Here is a 19,232-nt window from a genome sequence, read left to right as displayed (position 1 = left end):
CTGGCTTTAGCTTGAGGTTTTAAGGATTTCTTTTTATTATTTTAATTATTTGTATATATATATGTGTTTATGTACAGGCGTGCAGGTGCCAGATAAGGGCTTCGGATGCTCTGGAGGTAGAATTATAGGCTGTTGGGAGCCATGTTGTGTGAATGCTGGCAACTGAACTTGGATCTTCTGCAAGAGCAGTGTGTACTCTTAATAGCTGAGCCATTTCACCATCCCCTACATTGATTTTTAATCTTTACTTCAGACTTTTAAAACAAGTATTGCTGTTTGAAACCTCATTACAGTGTATCGAGCAACAATTCACAGGCAGAATATCCACAAAGTACAAAGGAAGACATGAAGCCATCTGGCCTATTTAAAAATGCATTGTCCTAGATCACACTAACTCCCTTTGATTTATTTGGAATGCGCTGTAATTTTCCCCCATTTTTCTTTGCCATCCGTGTGACATGGACCTATGTAGTTTTGCTAATCCCTTTAAAAAGATTTACTTGTTAATTTTTATTTTATGTGTTTGCACGAATGTCTGCATGCAGATAGTTTGCATCAGGTGCATGCCTGATATCCATGGAGGTAAAAAGAAGTCATCATATCTGGAGGCTGTGAGTCACCATTTGGTGCTGTGAACTGAACCCTGATCTCTTCAAGAGTTACAAGTGCTCGTAACTGCTGAGCCATCTCTCTATGTCCTAACTTTTTTTAAAAAACGATTTATTTATTCATCTATTTATTTAATGTATATGAGTGCTCTATCTGAATGTACAAATGCATGCCAGAGGAGGGCATCAGATCCCATTGTTGTGAGCCACTATGTTGTTGCGACACTTGAACTCAGGACCCCTGGAAGAGCAGCCGGTGCTCTTAACTGCTGAGCCATCTCTCCAGCTCCCCCCTAACTCTTTTTTAAATGTATCTGTGAAACTTTTATGTGAATGAGCACATTTTGGTATTAGTGATTCTTTTCCTGCCTTTTGAATTGTTTTCTGATGTGTAAACATTTGCTGTGCCATTAGTTATCTCATTGGATTGAAAGTGCATGTGCAGTTCCTGCAGAATCCAGAACAGTGCTAGTTGAGGAGGCTCTGCAGTTAGCTTCAACTTCTTTTGAAGATACAGAGTCAGGAAGAAGTTACTGATCTGGTTGGAGACAAGTATAAGCTTTTGACTTCACTATTTGTCATGTAAGGAGCCTGGGGATTTGAAATGTTGTCACTCATCCCAGCTGTCTTTTATGTATCTGCCTGTCCAGGTAAAGAAAGAGCTTACTTGAGCTATTACTGGATCCAGTTGCTTGAGAATTCCCAAATTAATCATGCTTTAGGGCATTCTTGTGCATTGGTCCAGCCCATCTTCATCATCCTCTCTCTTGGGAAAATTAATGAAGCAATGGGAACTTAGAATTAAATAAACATGACTTAAATATCCAGTGTAATTCATGGGCACACCTTTGAGGTGATTGATGTAGCAGTGTGTTAGAAGTCTTAAATATATTCATATTCTTTGACTTAGTAATTGACTGCTAGCTATGTATTCTAAGGAAAGGAAGAGTGCATAAAGATTAATGTAAGCTGTTAATAGGATGCACATCACAGTATCAATTAGAATACTAAAACATTGGAAATTAGCCAAAATGTTACATGTGGGAGAAATAGTCTTCCTCACGAAAGAGCACACCAATTGGTTACCTAATACCAAATGATCAACCCTGAAAACACATGTATACGTAACATAGAAACTGAGCAGGTTATATTTAGGAATATATACATTATGGAATGCATGTAACAACAATAAATGAAAAAAGAGCCTATGAATATGAAAGAGAACAAGGAGGGGCCTATGGGGGGCTCAAAGGGAGGAAAAGAAAGGGGCAAATGATGTAATTATACTATGCCCTCAAAAAAGAAATACTTCAAAAAAAAATTAAATGTTCACCTTAAAAACGATGCCTCTGAAGAACCTTTAATCACATAGGAAATGTGAACTACATAATGTTAAATGACAGAAATGTGGAGGCCCTAGTCTCTTGGTCATGTGATATTATATATTTCCAGGGGAGAAAAGACAAAAGAAATTCAGCAAGCTGCTAGAGCTTTCTTTCAGTTGTGGAGTTACAGGTAATTGGGGCCTTTTACATACCTATCATAATTTTCAAATTGCTACAGTGAGAAACATTCTGTTCCGCAAAAGAAGCACTTTTCTTGGTGGAATAAATAGACCCTTGTTGGTATTTTTAAAATGATGTTTTTCTTTGTTGTCACTGTTCACTCAGTGCAGACAATTTGGAAAAAAAGCAAAAAAAAAAAAAAAAAGTGCACTGAAGCCTTCACTGATGCAACTGAGTAAAAGAAACTAAGGCCCCTTTTGCAGACAGGAAGGAATACTGTTTTTCTGATCATAAAATACTGTGAGGGGAAGGGACCCAAGTACATGGTTGTTTGCATTGTAAGAGTGGCACAGCAATGTGGAATAGACTAGATCTGTCATGTGGACACTGCTGAATGGAGAACCAACAGAAATGAAACCAGTCTCTTAAAGTCACACTGCCCATCCTGTTGACCCGAGTGTGGAATCAACTTGTCTATCTACTTACTAGTGGAGAAGACAATGTGAAGTACACACACAGAATATTATTCATCCGTAAGAATGAAACCCTAACATTTGTAACAACATGGAAGTACTACATGAGTCGTTAAAAACTCATAGAGTTTGAGAGTAGATTCATGGAGGGGGAGGATTGGGAAAAGGTTGGTCATTGGTTACATATTGTAGTTGCATAGAAGAGTGAGCTCTGGTGTGCTGTTGCCCAAGTAGATAGAAAACCAAAATAGAAGTGAAGAATTTAAATACACTTGCCAAAAAGAATTGACAATAGTTTTAGGTGACAGATATGTCAGTCCCCCAAGTTGATCATTACCTAATGCATTTGTGAATCAAAATATCACTCTTCATGATTTGTAGAAAGGATATGTAAGTCAAAAAAATTTGATTGCCAGGGCTGGAGAGATGGCTCAGCAGTTAAGAGCACTGACTATTTTTCTACAGGTCCTGAGCTCAATTCCCAGCCACCACATGGTGGCTCACAACTACCTGTAATAGGATCTGATGCCCCTTTCGGGTGTGTCTGAAGACAGTGACAGTGTACTCACATATATAAAATAAATAAATAAAAAATTTTGAATGTCATTGAAAATTTTGTGGGGAAAAATCGAGAGACATTGAAAAAGTCATCTTTGATCATTAACATTCCACCGTCACCACTGTAGTTACTTCATCCTTTTTTGTGTGTCAACACATGACAGACACACACACACACACACACACACACACTTAGAATCAGTAAATGACTTGGTGCCCTGTTTTTTTCTTGACATGAGATCGTGAACGTGTGTGTGTGTGTGTGTGTATGTATGTATGTATGTTGGTTTGTGAAACCATATGACAACCTGTTGAATGATGGACACAAAATGTACATTAGACTGCTTGCTGTGGTTGCTATAGCTTCCTAGCTTACTTATATATGCCCAAAACCTTCTCTCGGGGGGCTACTAGGTACAAAGAAATATGAGCATGCCAAGTCCCACGTGGCTATCTCTGTAAACTGAACAATATTAGCAGAAGTACTAAGTACATAGTACCAAGTCTGAATCACTGGCCAATTTAGCCAAAATCCAGGTCCATAAGAGAGTAAATTCTCTATTTTCTCCCTAGGAGAAGTCATTAATAAACTTAACCTTTGAAAGAAAAGACAGAGCCTTTGGCAGGATCCCCTAGCACTCTTTGATATGCTAACAGCCCCAAATGAGGACTACAGCTGGCAGTTGGCCTGACAACTTAGGGCAGGCTATTAATTTACTATCTCCTGCTAAACATGAGTTGGGTATGTGACCTTTTTAGTACCCCTATGCTCTCTCACATGATCTCCAGGAGTGACAATGCCATGGCAGAGGAAAGTGGCTGCTACAGACTTTCAGACTACCAAAACGATGAAGTATAGGAGGGAGATAGTCACAAAGCCAACAAGCACTTCACATCATCAGGAAAATGCTTTCTGTTTCTCCTTCTCCCCCCATTTGTAGATGCCCATCTTCGCCGTTCTTCATTACACACTTGCTTGTACTGAAAGACTGGATAGAGTATGATTCCTTCAGTTTGTCTACCAGAAAAGGATGAATTGTAGCACATACGAAGGCTTCTCAAGAATTTTGGTGCCGGGATAACTTAGTGTTGGCAAGCCACACTAAGGCCGTGAGATGCAGCATTTCTAATGAAGGAGAAATTAATCCTTATTTGTAAAGACAGCTTCCTCATAATGTAAACGCAAGGGAGGTGATTTATGGCACCAAACAAATGGATTAAATAGAAAGGGCGTCCAGTCTCTCAGGGTCATGGGTTCATTCTAGAATACATCTAGCTCATTCGTCAATACCCAGTCGATTGTTTATATAGAAGGAACTAACACTGTTTAATGGCACAACCAGAGCTCCCTTGACTCTTTTCAAGAATTTTGAATGTTTATTTGATACAAGACAAGCGGCTGGCGATAGAAATTCCAGAAGTGCATGATGTTCTTTTTGTAAAAAGCGGGGTATTTACATAGAATATGTTTATAGGAAAGACTTGGCTTTTTCACTCAAGTTTTTCCCATGTTAAATCAGTCCTTTTAACAAGATGAATAATTGAGCTTTAGAGTCAAGAAGTGTTCACAGGCCCCAAGCTCAATTCTTAGGCCCACTAGGCCCCTGGTAAATACGATAGTATACATATAAAGTGTAGGAGGAGGAGAGGGTAAGAAGTTCTGATTCTTAAGGTTTTGATTTGTGTAGTGCTTGTAGCATTCTCACCTACAGGTAGTGCAAACTCTCTCTCTGTAGTTGCTGAGGGTCCATTCCTTAGTTTTCACCCAGGAGTTGCTTCTAGTCTCATGGATGTCTGGGACATTTCACAACATTGGAAGGTAGAGCCATTAAGCCTTTCCCTTTGGATAAACAGCTCCAAGTTTTATAAGGCTTTAGGTGTTCTTAGCGGACCTCCACCAGCTTTAGCTTCATTTACGTTCCCCCAGATGGATTATGTTTGACACCGCTAGACAGGACATAAGCCAGCCTTTACAAAGATGTTTGAAAATGTTGTTGACATAAAGAAATTCTAGGAGCGACAATCACATCACTCCATGCATTATTAGTGCTGTCTATGTATACTGGCCATTCCTTTGTTCCAGCGTTAGCCGTGTGAGGTGAGAGAGAATAGCCTGTTTTGTAGATGCCATCAAAGACTTAGGCGTTTCTTTTCTTTTTCTTTTCTTCCCAACCATGGCATGTAGTTTCTAAATAGGAGTTTTCGTGCTTTCCCCCACCATTCACACTGCTTTAGGTTCATAGAGTGCTGATTTCCACCCCTCAGTTGTGGCCAATTGTGAGCTCAAGGAGTGAGAGCTGGTTGATCCTCATAACATGTATGGATAAGCTTCCAAATGGAAAAATCACACAAATAAACCTCCTCACAAATGCTCGGTTTCTGCCTCTTCTCTGACTTTCTTTCAGACCAATAGTTTCACTGAATTAAAACAGACTGAGCAGTAGTTTTACACAAGTATGAGCAGTTGCTGGATAGGAGCTCTAACTTCCAATTAACAAAGCCTCTGATCAGTGGGAACTCTGGTTTACACTACCCTTGGCTGGTTTCCTTAGCCAAGTCTTATGTTATAATTGGTTTCATTAAGGATTATGGAAGATGATTGCTATGCGTCTTGGCCTAGGCAGGTCTTCTTCAGCAGTTAGGATCTGACCCTGACTCTGGGGAACAAGAATAATGTTGAGGATGGGTGGGGCACAGATGGAGGATGAGAATTGTAGCACTTACAAGTTGCTACGAAGGATGGCTGTGGCCCTGTACTTGACTGTCTAATGTGTGCTCTGTTCCTTATTCTGGAAGGACACGTCATAAGAAGAACAGTAGGGAGCAGTGGAGATAGGGATGGAATTATGCATGAAAAATTGGTTGATATTGTGTCTGATTTTAGAGCTTACATGATGTCTGCCATTCTTTTAAGCCAAACCTAAAAACCAGGTGGAATAGTCCCATTAATGAAGTAAATGTAAGGAGAAATGAATTTGGGTTTCATGAATTGTTTGGTTGACTCAAGGGTGAAATAGATAAATATTGAAGAACTCACTGTATGACATAAAGGATTAAGAATTGTATAGAAGTTTGAAAGTCTCTCGTGCACTCATAAAGCCACAGTGGAAAGTGGCTGTATAGTAAAGGTAAATTGGATAGGGGAAATTTGTCTCTCTAGAAAGTTGAGTTGTAGTCTGATTGGACAGAGGAAAGCTTGAGGTCCAGGGTAAAGCTGTGTGCTTTGACTTGAGCCCATAATAGGAACTGAGTACATACTTGTCAAATTGCGTAGCCATTTGGAGAGATTAAGCTGCAAGGTTTTAACTTGTATTAGTTTTATAGAATTTCTCAAGCATTTATTAACCACATATCTATTCAGAAAGTCTTTATATCTGCAACTTAAATGGCCACATAAAAGAGTCTTTTAATGTGTGAAGGCAAGAAGATAAATTTTCTGGGTAATGAGATACATTAGGATTGAGTGTATATGTGGCACCACACTAATATCCCAGAACACATGCTGCTGTAAACACACACATACATACTTCCATGTGCACAGAGGCTTACATTTTACAAGAAAATCTTTAATCATGGAACCTAATGTAAATAAAGTTCACGTGGTAATGCTGGACAAAGGGATAAGTCACCATCAAATCTGGTTCCTTTTCATTAGGTCATCTTTCCTATGTTCTGTGTAGCTGTATTACAGACAGCTGCATCCATGGTTAGCTCCTGATGAGAATGACTGACTTCACTGAGCATGCCTTTAATCTCAGCACCTGGAAGAGAGAGGCAAGCAGGTCTGTGTGACTTTGAGGTCAGCCTGATCTAGATCGAGACTCTGTCTCAAAACCAAAACGAACTAAAACAAAAACAAAAAAATAGAAAACTGAACTTTCTCCATATAATGTCCTTGGTGTACAGTACTCTGAAGCCCAGTGAATCAGTCTTGACTGTTTTAGACGTTTTAAATTAAACTGAGCTCAGTGGACCACTGTGTGTCTCCTACCTTGTAAAATCATGACTATAGATGCTATTGATTAAAAATGCAACTGAACATTCAGATTTACTTATTAAACAAATATGAGGCAGAAGTCAAACAATTCTTCACACCCAGTTTCTTCTGGTGTTATGATAATGTTATGAATAATATGGTAAAAATATAATATAAGGAAGGACCTGTTGATGTTGGAAGTTTTCTTAGATCATGAAGTATTAACAGTTTTGGGTTGGCATAAGGTTTATACACTGTTCTCGGTGACCAGGCTTTCCTTTTCCAATATGCAAGTGTAGTATAGTGGGCATGTACGAACACAATCCACTTCCAAATTTCATGCCCCTGATCAACAAGCACCATTTACCACGGATGCTGGTGAAAAGGCGTTATAAAGGACACAGACCAGATGTCATTTGCAATTTCTTAGCTCCTCAAGCTCCCCTACTTGGAATTATGGGAAAATGCTGCACATACCAGTCATCTATGTTAACACATAGTTGAAAGAACCCTATATAAGAAAATTTATGCCCAAGAGATCACACAACACCATTTCTAGGAAAATAATAGTATTTTTCAGAGGCAATTCATTGGATAGAAACCATCTTCCCTGCCATTAAAGCAGTACTGCCCCACCAAATGCTAGTGAGCAGGAAAATGGAGACATTTTTCATTAGTTAGAGAATTGACAGCACACCAGAGTCACATATGGCTAGATCAATACCTGGAGTTTTTGGTTCAGTGAGTCTGGGTGGGGCCAAGACTTTTTTTTAAAGATTCATTTATTTTATGTATAGGAATACACTGTAGCTGTCTTCAGACACACCAGAAGAGGGCATCAGATTTCATTACAAAATGTTATGAGCCACCATGTGGTTGCTGGGAATCGAACTCAGGACCTCTGGAAGAGCAGTCAGTGCTCTTAATCACTGAGCCATGTCTCCAGCCCAATTTAGTGTACCCTTGGAGAACTTAACAGGGGATGTCATAGGCAATAAAAGGCCTCCAGACATGGATTCCTCACAGTGTTCTTTTCACATGTTTCTATGATGCCCTGTTTGGGTTACTAACATGTCCTCAGAGTTGTGATAAAGCATCCTGTTGGATGTGTCTGTGGAGGTGTTTTCCAGAGAAGGTCTATGACTTCTGCTATGTAGGTCATGTGGGCCAGTGACCTGCATAGCAGAAGACCCTGGCCTTGGTTCAGGCAGCACTATCTAATAGGATGCTGGCCCTGATGGAATAATGACACACAAATGGGGGGGCCCATCTTGCTGATGGGCCGTTTTAAGGCGGTGTGTTTTCCTCCGCTGGTGCTTATGCAGATCAAGTTTTCCTTGGCACCAGTGACTCTTCCTTTGGGCTTCATAGACTTAGGACTTACCTACTGGTCTCCCTGGCCCTCCAGTGTGTTGATAACCATCTCAGGACTTTGCAGTCTCTGTGGTTGTAAGAGCCAGTCTAATAATCTCCTCTGCAATTAGCCCCCCTCTTTTTTGGTTCTGTCTCTGGAGAACCCTAAAACATGTCTTGTAGTTCTTTGTCTACTCTGCTCTCACTCTAAGGGAGAGAACATTGGTAAAAAGGCCAGTGAGGATTCATGGGCTTCTTTATTTGGCTCCTGTGCAGAAGGGCTCTGAAGAAAACAATGGAAACAAAAGACTAGAAGTAGTAGAAAGAAGGGCGAAAAACTGCACAACTAGGAACAAGAGAGAAGAAGCAGCCCCAAAAGTAAAAGTCTAAAAACTGGAACCTGACAGAATGCTGGACCTTATCCCTAAACCTCAAAGAAGCAAGTATTGATGAGTTAGGGGCTCAGAGCATTGGTTGGCATGACTCTGTTGGCATGTATGGAAACCCACATATATCTTTCTTCTTCCAAAAGGCTGTACTTATTAGTCCAAGGGTTTTGAAAACTATTTGGAATTAGCAGTGAGCCTCTGGTTTGTCCTCCCAGCGTGGGAAGAGACCGCTTTTGTAGTGCTATCACATTTTGATGAGCTCACCAGTGTTCTGCCTTTGAAGTGGCTCCACCTTTCCTTCTGATCCGTGTTCACTGAGACATAGTTTCTCATGTGATCAAATTCTTATAGTTTGCTCTGGTATTCATTATATTTCCTGCTTCTAAATTTAATATCATGGGGTATTTATTTTTATACCAGGCAAGAAATTCTTTTAAGATTTTTTTTTTTAAACAATTCTTCCGGTGAACACATTTGCATGCACACACACATGTATGAGTACAAGCACACAAGACTTAGTGTTGAGTCAAGGATAACCTGGGGAGTCAGTTGTCATCTTCCTTCTCTATTATTCCAGGATCTCATGTTCATACCTGGGTTTGTGAAAGATGGCTCGCCTGGGACTTCTCCTGCATCTCTTAGGTCCTTAAACTTCAAGAGAAAATTAAGCTACAGTTTTTACTTAAAACTTAAAGCCTTTAGCACTTGGACTATGACTGTGTAGGGTGGCTAGGGAACAAATCTGAAATCCAGATAGTGTCATTTGTATTTTTCAGTTATTTTTCTATGGCATTTTACAAATACAATCAGAGCTGTGATGGCATCTATTATAAATTTGTCTTTGCAATCTTCAAAAGAACATTATAATGTCACAGTGTGAATCCTTTAGGAGCCCAGAGTCAAGTTTGATACCACTAAGGTACATTAATGTTACAGAGAAAATGCTCAAGAAATTATTTTCAGCAGTTTGTGCTTGATTCTAGGGCCGTTTGATTGGGTTTTGTGCCCCCAAGCATTTTCCAGGCATAACATGTAAATAAGTAAAGAAGAAATGAGATAAAAACAACAGTCTTTGAAACGCCTGTCCTAATCTTAGGTCATAATCAAGGGGTATGATTTACTTTGGCTTAGAACAGTGGTTCTCAGCCTGTGGGTTGAGAACCCTTGGGGTGTCAAACGACCCTTTCACAGGTGTTGCTTAAGACTATCAGAAAACACGGATATTTAAATTTTAATTAAAAGTAAAATTAGTTATGAAGTAGCAACAAAAATAATTTTATGGTTGGAGGTTGAGAACCACTGGTTTAGAGCTTTATAAATAAAATGTTTTGAGGAAACGCCATCTTTTAGACATACTTTGTTCATTTCTACCTATGTTTTATTTGTTTGTTTTTAGTTATTGTTGTTGCTGCTTCTGCTGCTGCTGGTGGTGGTTTTTTTTTTTTTTTTTTTTTTTTTGGCTTGTTTGTCTGTTCATTGGTTTGTTTGAAGACAGTCTTGTGTGCTTCCTCAAATCTATTGTGTATCTGAGATTGGCCTTGAGCTCCTGATCCTCCTGTCTCTCAAGTGCTGGCATTACAGGCAGGCATCACCATGGCCAGCCTGCCATTGTTTATTGCAGGATTGCAGAATGTTGTACTGATTCCAGAGAAGCTGCTGATTTAAAATTTTCTTACCCCTTCCCTTGGATGTAGACATCTATCTCTTTCATGAGAGTAACTTTGTGATATAGATTTCTTTTCATTGACAATTGATTTGAGATGCAAATTCCTCAGAAGTGTACTTTATATGCAAACGTGCCTTCCAGTTTAATCTCACAATTGTTTTTCATTTTTTTCTAATTTATCTCATTCAGTTATTTAATTACTAGAAAACAGCCTTTCTCATTTTTTCCTCTCTCCTTTTTTTTGGGGTTTTCTTTTTAGAATTCTTCAAAGAACTTCTTGAAAATGCAGAGAAATCCCTGAATGATATGTTTGTGAAGACATATGGCCACTTATACATGCAAAATTCAGAGCTATTTAAAGATCTCTTCGTAGAGTTGAAGCGCTACTATGTGGCGGGAAACGTGAACCTGGAAGAAATGTTAAATGACTTCTGGGCTCGCCTTCTGGAGCGCATGTTCCGCCTGGTGAACTCCCAGTACCATTTTACAGATGAATACCTGGAATGTGTGAGCAAATATACTGAGCAGCTGAAGCCATTTGGAGATGTCCCTCGGAAACTGAAACTCCAGGTTACCCGTGCATTTGTTGCAGCAAGGACCTTTGCTCAAGGCTTAGCAGTTGCAAGGGATGTAGTGAGCAAAGTCTCTGTGGTAAGTTCTCTGTATGTATTCTGTGTTTTGATTTTTTGGTTGGTTTGGTTTCAAAAGAAGGTTGGAGAAAGGTCCAAAAACAAGTCATTAGTGTTCCATTGGCTCAATAATAATCTTTTCTTGGTCTCTCACCTCCCACACTTTGTCCGCAGGCATGTGTTGTTTATAATTATTCACCAGTGCTAGAAGGAGCATCTTTATATATCATTCTTATTTTTTGTAGTTTCCGTGGTAGCCATTCTTAAGTAGGATGTACATTGACTCTAAAATCTTAATTTTAAAAATGATCTTAACAAATTAGCCTCCATCTGTTTTTAGTTTTTCCTCCCTCCCTCCCTCTTTCCCTTTCCCCCCCTCTGTGTGTGTGTGTGTTACACAAAGACTCCATCCATGCTTAGTTATTTCAAACAACTATGTTTGAGCTCAGTAGTTGTAGGTAGACTAGGAAACCGTCAGTACCCATGAGCATCTGTTTCCTTATTATAACATGTGCTCAGAGATTTCATAAGAATACTGTGTACTGTTCAGGTTTTGATCATGACTTTGCTTGTAGGATTATCAGTGTAGACAATGCTATTGTGATATGTGATAAAATGAACCTCTTGTAAACTAAAAGAGTTGGATTAGACCAGCATCTTTCAGACTGTGTTCCATGGAGCCACCTTAGAAGGGACTTGAGCGTCTGTGAGGTGAAACAAAGGACAAGGACTCCTTTGTATTGGTGTGTATAAGACTGAGCTATCTGTACTTTAACTGCCACAGAGAAGCTTTGCTCTCCTGAATTTCCTCAAGGAGGATTTTGAGTAAGGTGTCAAAGTGCAAATGGTTCACCCTTCTGTGAGATTGCCAACTTTTTCTTTTCTGTAGTACTGGGAACAGAACTCCAAGGCATTACAGATGCTTAGCCAGTGTTTTACCATTGAGCTGTACCCTTAAGCCCCTGAACAGTTTTGAAGGACCTTGTGCTACTACCCTTATGTAAAGCATTTTGGAATTTGGGGCTGGAGAAGGTGTTTGAGTGTTCAGAGCTTAATGACTGATGTTGGAGGGCCCAGCTCACTGTGGGTGCTGCTGCCTCTGGGCAGGTAGTCCTGGTTGGTATAAGAAAGCAGAGTGAGAAAACTATGGAGAACAAGCCAGTAAGGCAGTAGTACTCTTCCATGGCTTCTCTCTGTGTGGACTGTGACCTAGGGTATGTAAGGCAGACCTTCCCAGGTTGCCTTTAGTCATATTTTTTATCATAGCAATAGAAACCTAGCTAGAGATCTTTTATGACTTAATACCAGGGAAGGAACATACTGGAGCAAAGTTATCTTTGTCAGATTGCCCTTAGGGCTCTTACGTTAGGCTCGAAAGTGGATGGCCAATGTGTAAGCCACTGTTCAAAATCCTGTATACACAGGTAGTGGCTTTTGTCCTTTAGTTGTTTTGGTGATTGACAAAAAGTACTATACAGTATTATAGATCCCCAAAATACCCACCAGATTGACTTTCACAGAGTTCATCTACAGGTAGGATGACCATGTAATTTATTATCCAAACAAAGGCACTTACTGTCTAAACCAACAGATGCTTATTAACAAACATAACCAGGCAACAGGGACCGCTAGAGTTAATGAGCAACTAAGTGCACAGAACGTACTATCACCTTAGTCAGAGAGGAAGCCTGTGTTTACCAGAGTGAAGCAAGTAAGTCTGGAGACTGGGATACTCCAGAAAATAGGTGCTGATAGGTTGGGATTAGAAAAATGTATGTATTTACTTACTGATTCTCTCGACTCCAGGTTGTAAATTGTTAGGAATTTCTTCGTAGAATATTTTTGTTCATCTTCTCCTACTACATTGTCAGTGGCAAATTTTTGGTGAGGCATATAAACCTAGGGTAGAGTAAGTGAGATGATTGTTGTAGTCAGAAAAGTAATCTCAATGTTGTGCTTCTGTTACCGGGCAGTGGTGGCGCACGCCTTTAATCCCAGCACTTGGGAGGCAGAGGCAGGCGGATTTCTGAGTTCGAGGCCAGCCTGGTCTACCGAATGAGTTCCAGGACAGCCAAGGCTACACAGAGAAACCCTGTCTCGAAAAACCAAAAAAAAAAAAAAAAAAAAAAAAAAAATGTTGTGCTTCTGTCAACCCCAGCAGTCATTTAAATCTTGGTCCCAGTCTAGAAGCAGTCCAAGAATAGTATACAATTCTTTGAGGCCCATGTTCACCAACATATTTACTCACTTTTAACAGTGTCTTATGTTTATTCTAAAATGAATGAGCTAGAAGGAGCCAGTGTGTGGTATAAATGCCCATTTATACATGTTTACCTGTGTGCTATATACACAAGTATGCAGAGAAAAACAAGTGATGTATATCCCTATGTAAATGTTTGAAAAGTACTCTCTTTAACCAAATGTAGGCTCTACTGTTAGTTTGGGGGAAGAAGAAAAGCTGCTTTTTAACATAACTTCTTAAACATTTTTGTTTCAGAATTGAGCTTTGTTCTGTATTCATTTTATGTTTGTGACTTCTTAAAAGATAGTTCATAGTTTTATGGAAATACAGAGAATACAAGATATGTCTAACTTAAACAGGGCAAAGGTTTTTTGCCAGTTACTTGGCTAAAAATAATATCAGGCTGTTAAATATTATATTTACAATTGGAAAACAACAACAACAACAGGACTGTTTTTGGCTTCAGTATTGAATCACTTCTGGTCTTAAGGGCTGATTTGAAACCAAAATTAAAAAAAAAGTTTGCTTATATTACTTTAATAACACAGTAGCAAAATACATAGACATTAAATCAGTTCCTGAAGATGCTAAAATAAGACATTTTGTATGAGATGTCCGTATGTAGCAGTATGCCAGGCATATTTGTATATTTGGGAAAATATTTATTGATTTAATATTTTTGGAGTGTAAGTAATTAAACTTTTACTATGTGGGAGATGTTGTGAATGAGCTGTCAAATGTATTTCAAATTGAGTAAGTACAAAATCCATATGATTTAACTCATCATTCACATTGTCTACCAGTTTATATATTGAGCAATTTTTTTTTTCACATCTATGGGTTTCTTCACCTGCTAATTCTTGCCCTAGTGCATTTTCTTTGGAAGAACAATTTAACGTATTAACAAATCAATGCCCTCTAGCCTGAAAAAGGTCTTTTAGAGCAGTAAATATATTTGCCAATTGAGGAGACCTAAACCACTTGCCTACAAAGAGATGTTTAAAGGCAAACTGGAAATGCATCCTGACTTTGGGGCTACTTGCTGAATACTTAACTTAGAGATGGTCTCTTTCTCTTTATAAGTGGACCCTGTATTTCCAGCTTCCTTTTGCATTTCCAAGATGAATAATGATTTGATCAACATAATGCCTTTCTTTGATAGGGCCATTGGCACCAGCAAGCTTTCCTTCCTTCCGTAGAAGGACACTACTTGGTTGAAGTACTCTTGCTGGGCTTCACATTTGCTGGACCCAGCAGTTCATCGCACTCGTTGGAGCCTTAGGAGTCCAACTGCAGAGATACTACCTTAATTAGTAACAGATGGTTCAAGAGGATCCTGCTGCTACACATCTTTGTATTGCTTATTCCATCGTTATCTGTCATGGTTCATGATGCATTTCTTACTTACCTGCTTGTAGCAGCAGTTTTGCCTGGGAGGATGGAGTCTATTGTGGTGCTTAAGAAATGCACAAGTGGTTACATGCATCATGAAAATTAATAGCTCTTCTGCCAAAGAGATACATTCTCATGGTTTCAATTAACACTGACATAATGGGTCTGTGTCTACACCCGTATGCCAAACTACAGGGACTATAATTAGAAAATGGTGCTTTACCATCAAGATGTATGAATGACCATCCTGCCTTGAAAACAATTTGTTTGGATTCCTCTTTACTTCCCTTTACTCTCCAACAATTCCAAGTACTACACCAATTTTTTTTATATTTCCCCACACCATTATAAATGCAAATATGCTTTAAAATATTTTATATTTTTTACATAATTTTTATTTTTTCCCACACCATTATAAATGCAAATATGCTTTTAAGAAAGCAAGTATAAACTTCTATTCTACCCTTTAGTATTTTTCACTTAGATATAAAGGCTAGACTTGCAAAGGGCATGGTAGAAGTCTAGCTATAGTGGGGATAAGTTGGTGTACCAAGAGGCTGAATAAGTGAAAGTTGCAAACACTCTAATTATATTAAGTGAATTAAACCAATCTCAAGACAACCAATACTGGATACTTGCTTTATCATTTCTAAATTTTATATAGATACATCAGCTATGATATAAAAGCTGAAAAGAAACTGTCCAGGACACAAAAGGAGACGAATGGGAGGGAAAAGAGAGAGAAAGGGGCTTAGTGGGGTGTGGAAAGTCATGCTCAATGTACTTGTATGAGAACATCCTTAGTTAACAGTACCACATACAATGAATATAGACAATGAAAAAAATTTAAAAACAAATACTACAAAGTAGAAAAAATGTAGAGTCTTCAAGAGAGTTAATATAATCATATTTTCATTTTATGGGAGCATAACCGAGTCTAGTGATTTCAGACAAAAATACGAGTTTTGGGTATTTGTACAGCTTTTATCTACAGTGTGCCCACAAGTATTCTTGAGTGAATGGGAGCTGTTCTATATATTATGCTTTCAAATTTTTCTTATCAGATCAATAGCGAGGAATGTCTCATATCTCTTGGTGTGTGTGTGTGTGTGTGTGTGTGTGTGTGTGTGTGTGCGTGTGTGTGTGCATGCATACTGAATTCGAGATGACTTAGGAAATTGCTGAATAAAGTCATCACATCCCACGGCAAGTGTGGGCTTCCTATCTCTGTCTCTTACCATAATTTGGTGAAATATTTCCTGTTGTTTTTATTGGCTGCTTCTGTTACCAGGCAACAGATGAAAATCTAGACCTTTTCTGTTTGTTTGGTGTGAGGGGTTGTGTTAAAAAAAAAAATGCAGCGGAGGCGGGCAGTGTGCAGTGACACATGCCTGTTCAGAGCTGGAATAAACTACAAGGTAATGTGTTTCTAACTTGAGCGCAGCACGCCGACTGCCGTCACTGTGTAATGTGGCTTAAAGCTCTTTGTGAATTTCTGAAATGAAATCCAGGCTGTGGGAAGAGGTCTGCTCCAGCATTTTTCTTTTTGTAGGCTGCTCGCTGGAGTTTTTAATGTGGGGCTCGAATATGCAGGTTATTTGGTAGAAAGGCTCCATCGATTTTTTTTTAAGAGGCTTTGACAAGGAGACTTTTCTATAAAGGCTTTTTATAGCAGATATGGCCTACAGATGTCATGGTACATGCTCAGGAAGGCCAAATGGAGGGGGTTGCTGCTGTTGCCCCTCCTCTTCTTCCTCTCCTTCCTTTCCCTCTTCTTTCTTCTCTTCCCCTCCTCGTTCTGCATTTTTCAGCTCTAAAAATCCCAATCTTCAAGCTACGTTCCCAGCCCACAATAAATACTTTTAAAAGAAGTTAAAAAGTAGATGAATGTCTTCCCAGTGACTCTTACTATGGTATATTCTGAGTAGATTGCTAGAGTTGTCCTAATATTGAGAAAAACGATTAGTCAGTTGTAAAGACTTTTAAGTGTCTTAGAAATTGGGTATTCGTGTATTGGGATTATGGGTCAATCATTCAAATTGATTTTGGTGTTTGAGTTAGTACAGAGATGCTCAGTCCAGAAGCAAAAGTGAATACATGTTCTCATTCTTTCCATAAATAATGTCATCCCTTCTTCTTTCTATAAATCATGTCCTCCTATAAACCTTGTACTTTCTGGTAGGAAATTCATTATTTCTGTTACATTTCACAGAAGTTCTTTAAAAGTTTTTAGAAATTAGGTAAAATATGAGTTGCTTTTTAGCTTGTTTGGTTAAAGGGGGAGCTTTTTGTGGTACTAGGGATGAAATCCAGGGCCTTATGCAAGTGTTCTGCCACTCAGCTGCAATGCACCTCCCCCCCCCCCCCAAGCTAAGGGAATGTCTGTCTACTTTGTCCGGTGGTGTTTTCTTGAGCCTTTGAACTCTTTGTAAGCAGAGATGGTGAGTAATACACTGTAATTATATCTTTTTTCTCACCCCTATAGCAGCTTGAACAGTTTTCAAGGCATGGTGCTGGCTCTCAGTAAGTCATTATTATTTTATTAAACAATATGTCCTCTCCTCCCCATATCTAGAATGCATTGCTCCATGTAGTCGTGTCCTAAATTTCCCCAAACATAAAACCTTATTCATTTTGCTAGTAAACATGAAAAACTACACCTTATCACTAGAAAGTATTCAGCCCTATAGCTAGGTGTTCGTTGAGTGCGCTGAAAGTGTGTGAAGTCCGAGAGGCCCTGTGCTACCCCCAGGCTTCCTAGGCTTTCATTCCAAAGAAGTTGTGTAGGTATTCACCAAAGCATCTGGGGCACGTGGTACTTTCCTGGCGTGTGTGAGACCTAGATTTGATCCTCATCACTGACAAAAACTGTTAGACATCAAGGAAGTTACGTGCATGTAATCTAGAATCCCTGACTACTTGGCTCTGAGGCTCAGCGTTTAGGTCTGCTACTTTCAGAAAGAATTCCCCCCCCCCCCACACACACACAGAGTGTAAAAGCTAAGCAAGCATGTTCTCTGTGAGTGCTTTAAGCCATATTATTGTTCAAAGGTAGAAGGGAGGGGAAAAAATATATATATTCATTTCTGTTCTGTCTTCAGAAGCTTTGACAAACAACTATATCCCTAAGAGAAGTCTAAACGTTGTGACATCTTCTGAAATATAATCATAAATGTCCACCCCTACTCTTATCTCAGTCCTAAGGATTTGGGAAGTGATTCACATCTGGGCTCAGCAGACCTTTCTGAATGAAAGAAAAACAGCTATTAGTCAAGAGCTGTGCCCCAGTCACAGTCAGATTGAACATATAAGTAGCATTCTGTGCCACAGAGGACGGCACATAGCTGAGGATGAAATGGAGACCTTGGCGCATATTGTTCTTTTAATTATTATTTTAATTATTCCCTGTGTGCCATGATCTGCTATTTGGTTTGGGGACTTCTAAAGTAAATCTGTTTCAGTAAGTGAGTTTTAGAGAGAATGAAGGCAGTATTGACTTTCTTTTTGATGATCACCAGGGAATAGAATAGAAATGAACTTGATTGTCCCTTTTTAAAAAGATCTCCCGGCCAGGTGTGGTAGCACACAGCTTTAATCCCAGCCGAGACAGATATATCTCTTGAGTTCAAGGCCAGCCTGATCCCAAAACGAATTATGGTATTACAACTGTATGTTTGCTTATGGATGAGAAAAATCCAACCTTTCACTCCTACCCAGGCATGTAGAGATCCCATTGGGACCTTGTGGAGAAGCATCCTGCAGTGCGTGGACTGTTATCACGTGACAGGCAGCAAGAACCATCACTGGATCAATAGGGCTTTGGGGCTTTTGCCAGAGACTCCAAAGAGAATTTCCAGTGCACCACTATACACACACTAGTATTTGCCCTTTTCTTTGCTGTGTTGATTGATACACCTTTGGCTTTTTAACTTCTACTTTGCCTTTTACGAAGAAGTCCTCTGCAGTTCCATTTGCTATAGCCCCAAACAGTGGGGATGTTACAGAGTTAGACTGAAGAGCTGTCCTTGTTAATGTACCATCCAGGCTTGGGCAGGTTGATAAAGCTAGGGCGCAGGGCTGAAATGTTAGTTTATTGAAATGTCTTCTATAAGGGAGAGGTCCTGTGGGGAACTTCCCCTTTAGATCTTTAGATTCCCTGGCTGTTGAAAAAAAAACCCCAAAACTCTTTATACATGATCTCATCCTCCACACGGGGCTTGCTTCCCAGGTCCTGAATTCCCTTTGTGTGAACCACACATGGTGGTCTGATTTATGTCTGTGAAAATAAAGAACATTTTTTTTTTCTCTCTAGCTTTAGTGCTTAACATGTTCCTTCATCCCAGGTTTCTTATAACTTCTCCATCTCTATTTACAGTTGTGGTATTATTTAGTGTTCCCATAGCATCTTATAGCCAAGTGCCTTGTGATCATTTTTTAGTAG

At 39.3% G+C, this 19,232-nt stretch overlaps 1 protein-coding gene across 1 annotated transcript in view; it reads left to right on the top strand.

The window, feature by feature from the left end:
- Gpc4 (glypican 4) overlaps positions 1 to 19,232 on the top strand; it is a 109,998-nt gene that overhangs the window by 76,516 nt on the left and 14,250 nt on the right. Inside the window, exon 3 of the mRNA XM_034485559.1 lies at positions 10,788 to 11,179. Coding sequence (XP_034341450.1) covers positions 10,788 to 11,179 — 392 coding nt within the window. The remainder of the gene's footprint in view (positions 1 to 10,787; positions 11,180 to 19,232) is intronic.

Source organism: Arvicanthis niloticus, chromosome X, assembly GCF_011762505.2.
Source record: "Arvicanthis niloticus isolate mArvNil1 chromosome X, mArvNil1.pat.X, whole genome shotgun sequence".
Lineage (NCBI taxonomy): Eukaryota > Metazoa > Chordata > Mammalia > Rodentia > Muridae > Arvicanthis > Arvicanthis niloticus.
The sequence above is the reverse complement of the archived record's forward strand: the minus strand, read 5'-3'. Positions and strand labels throughout refer to the sequence as shown.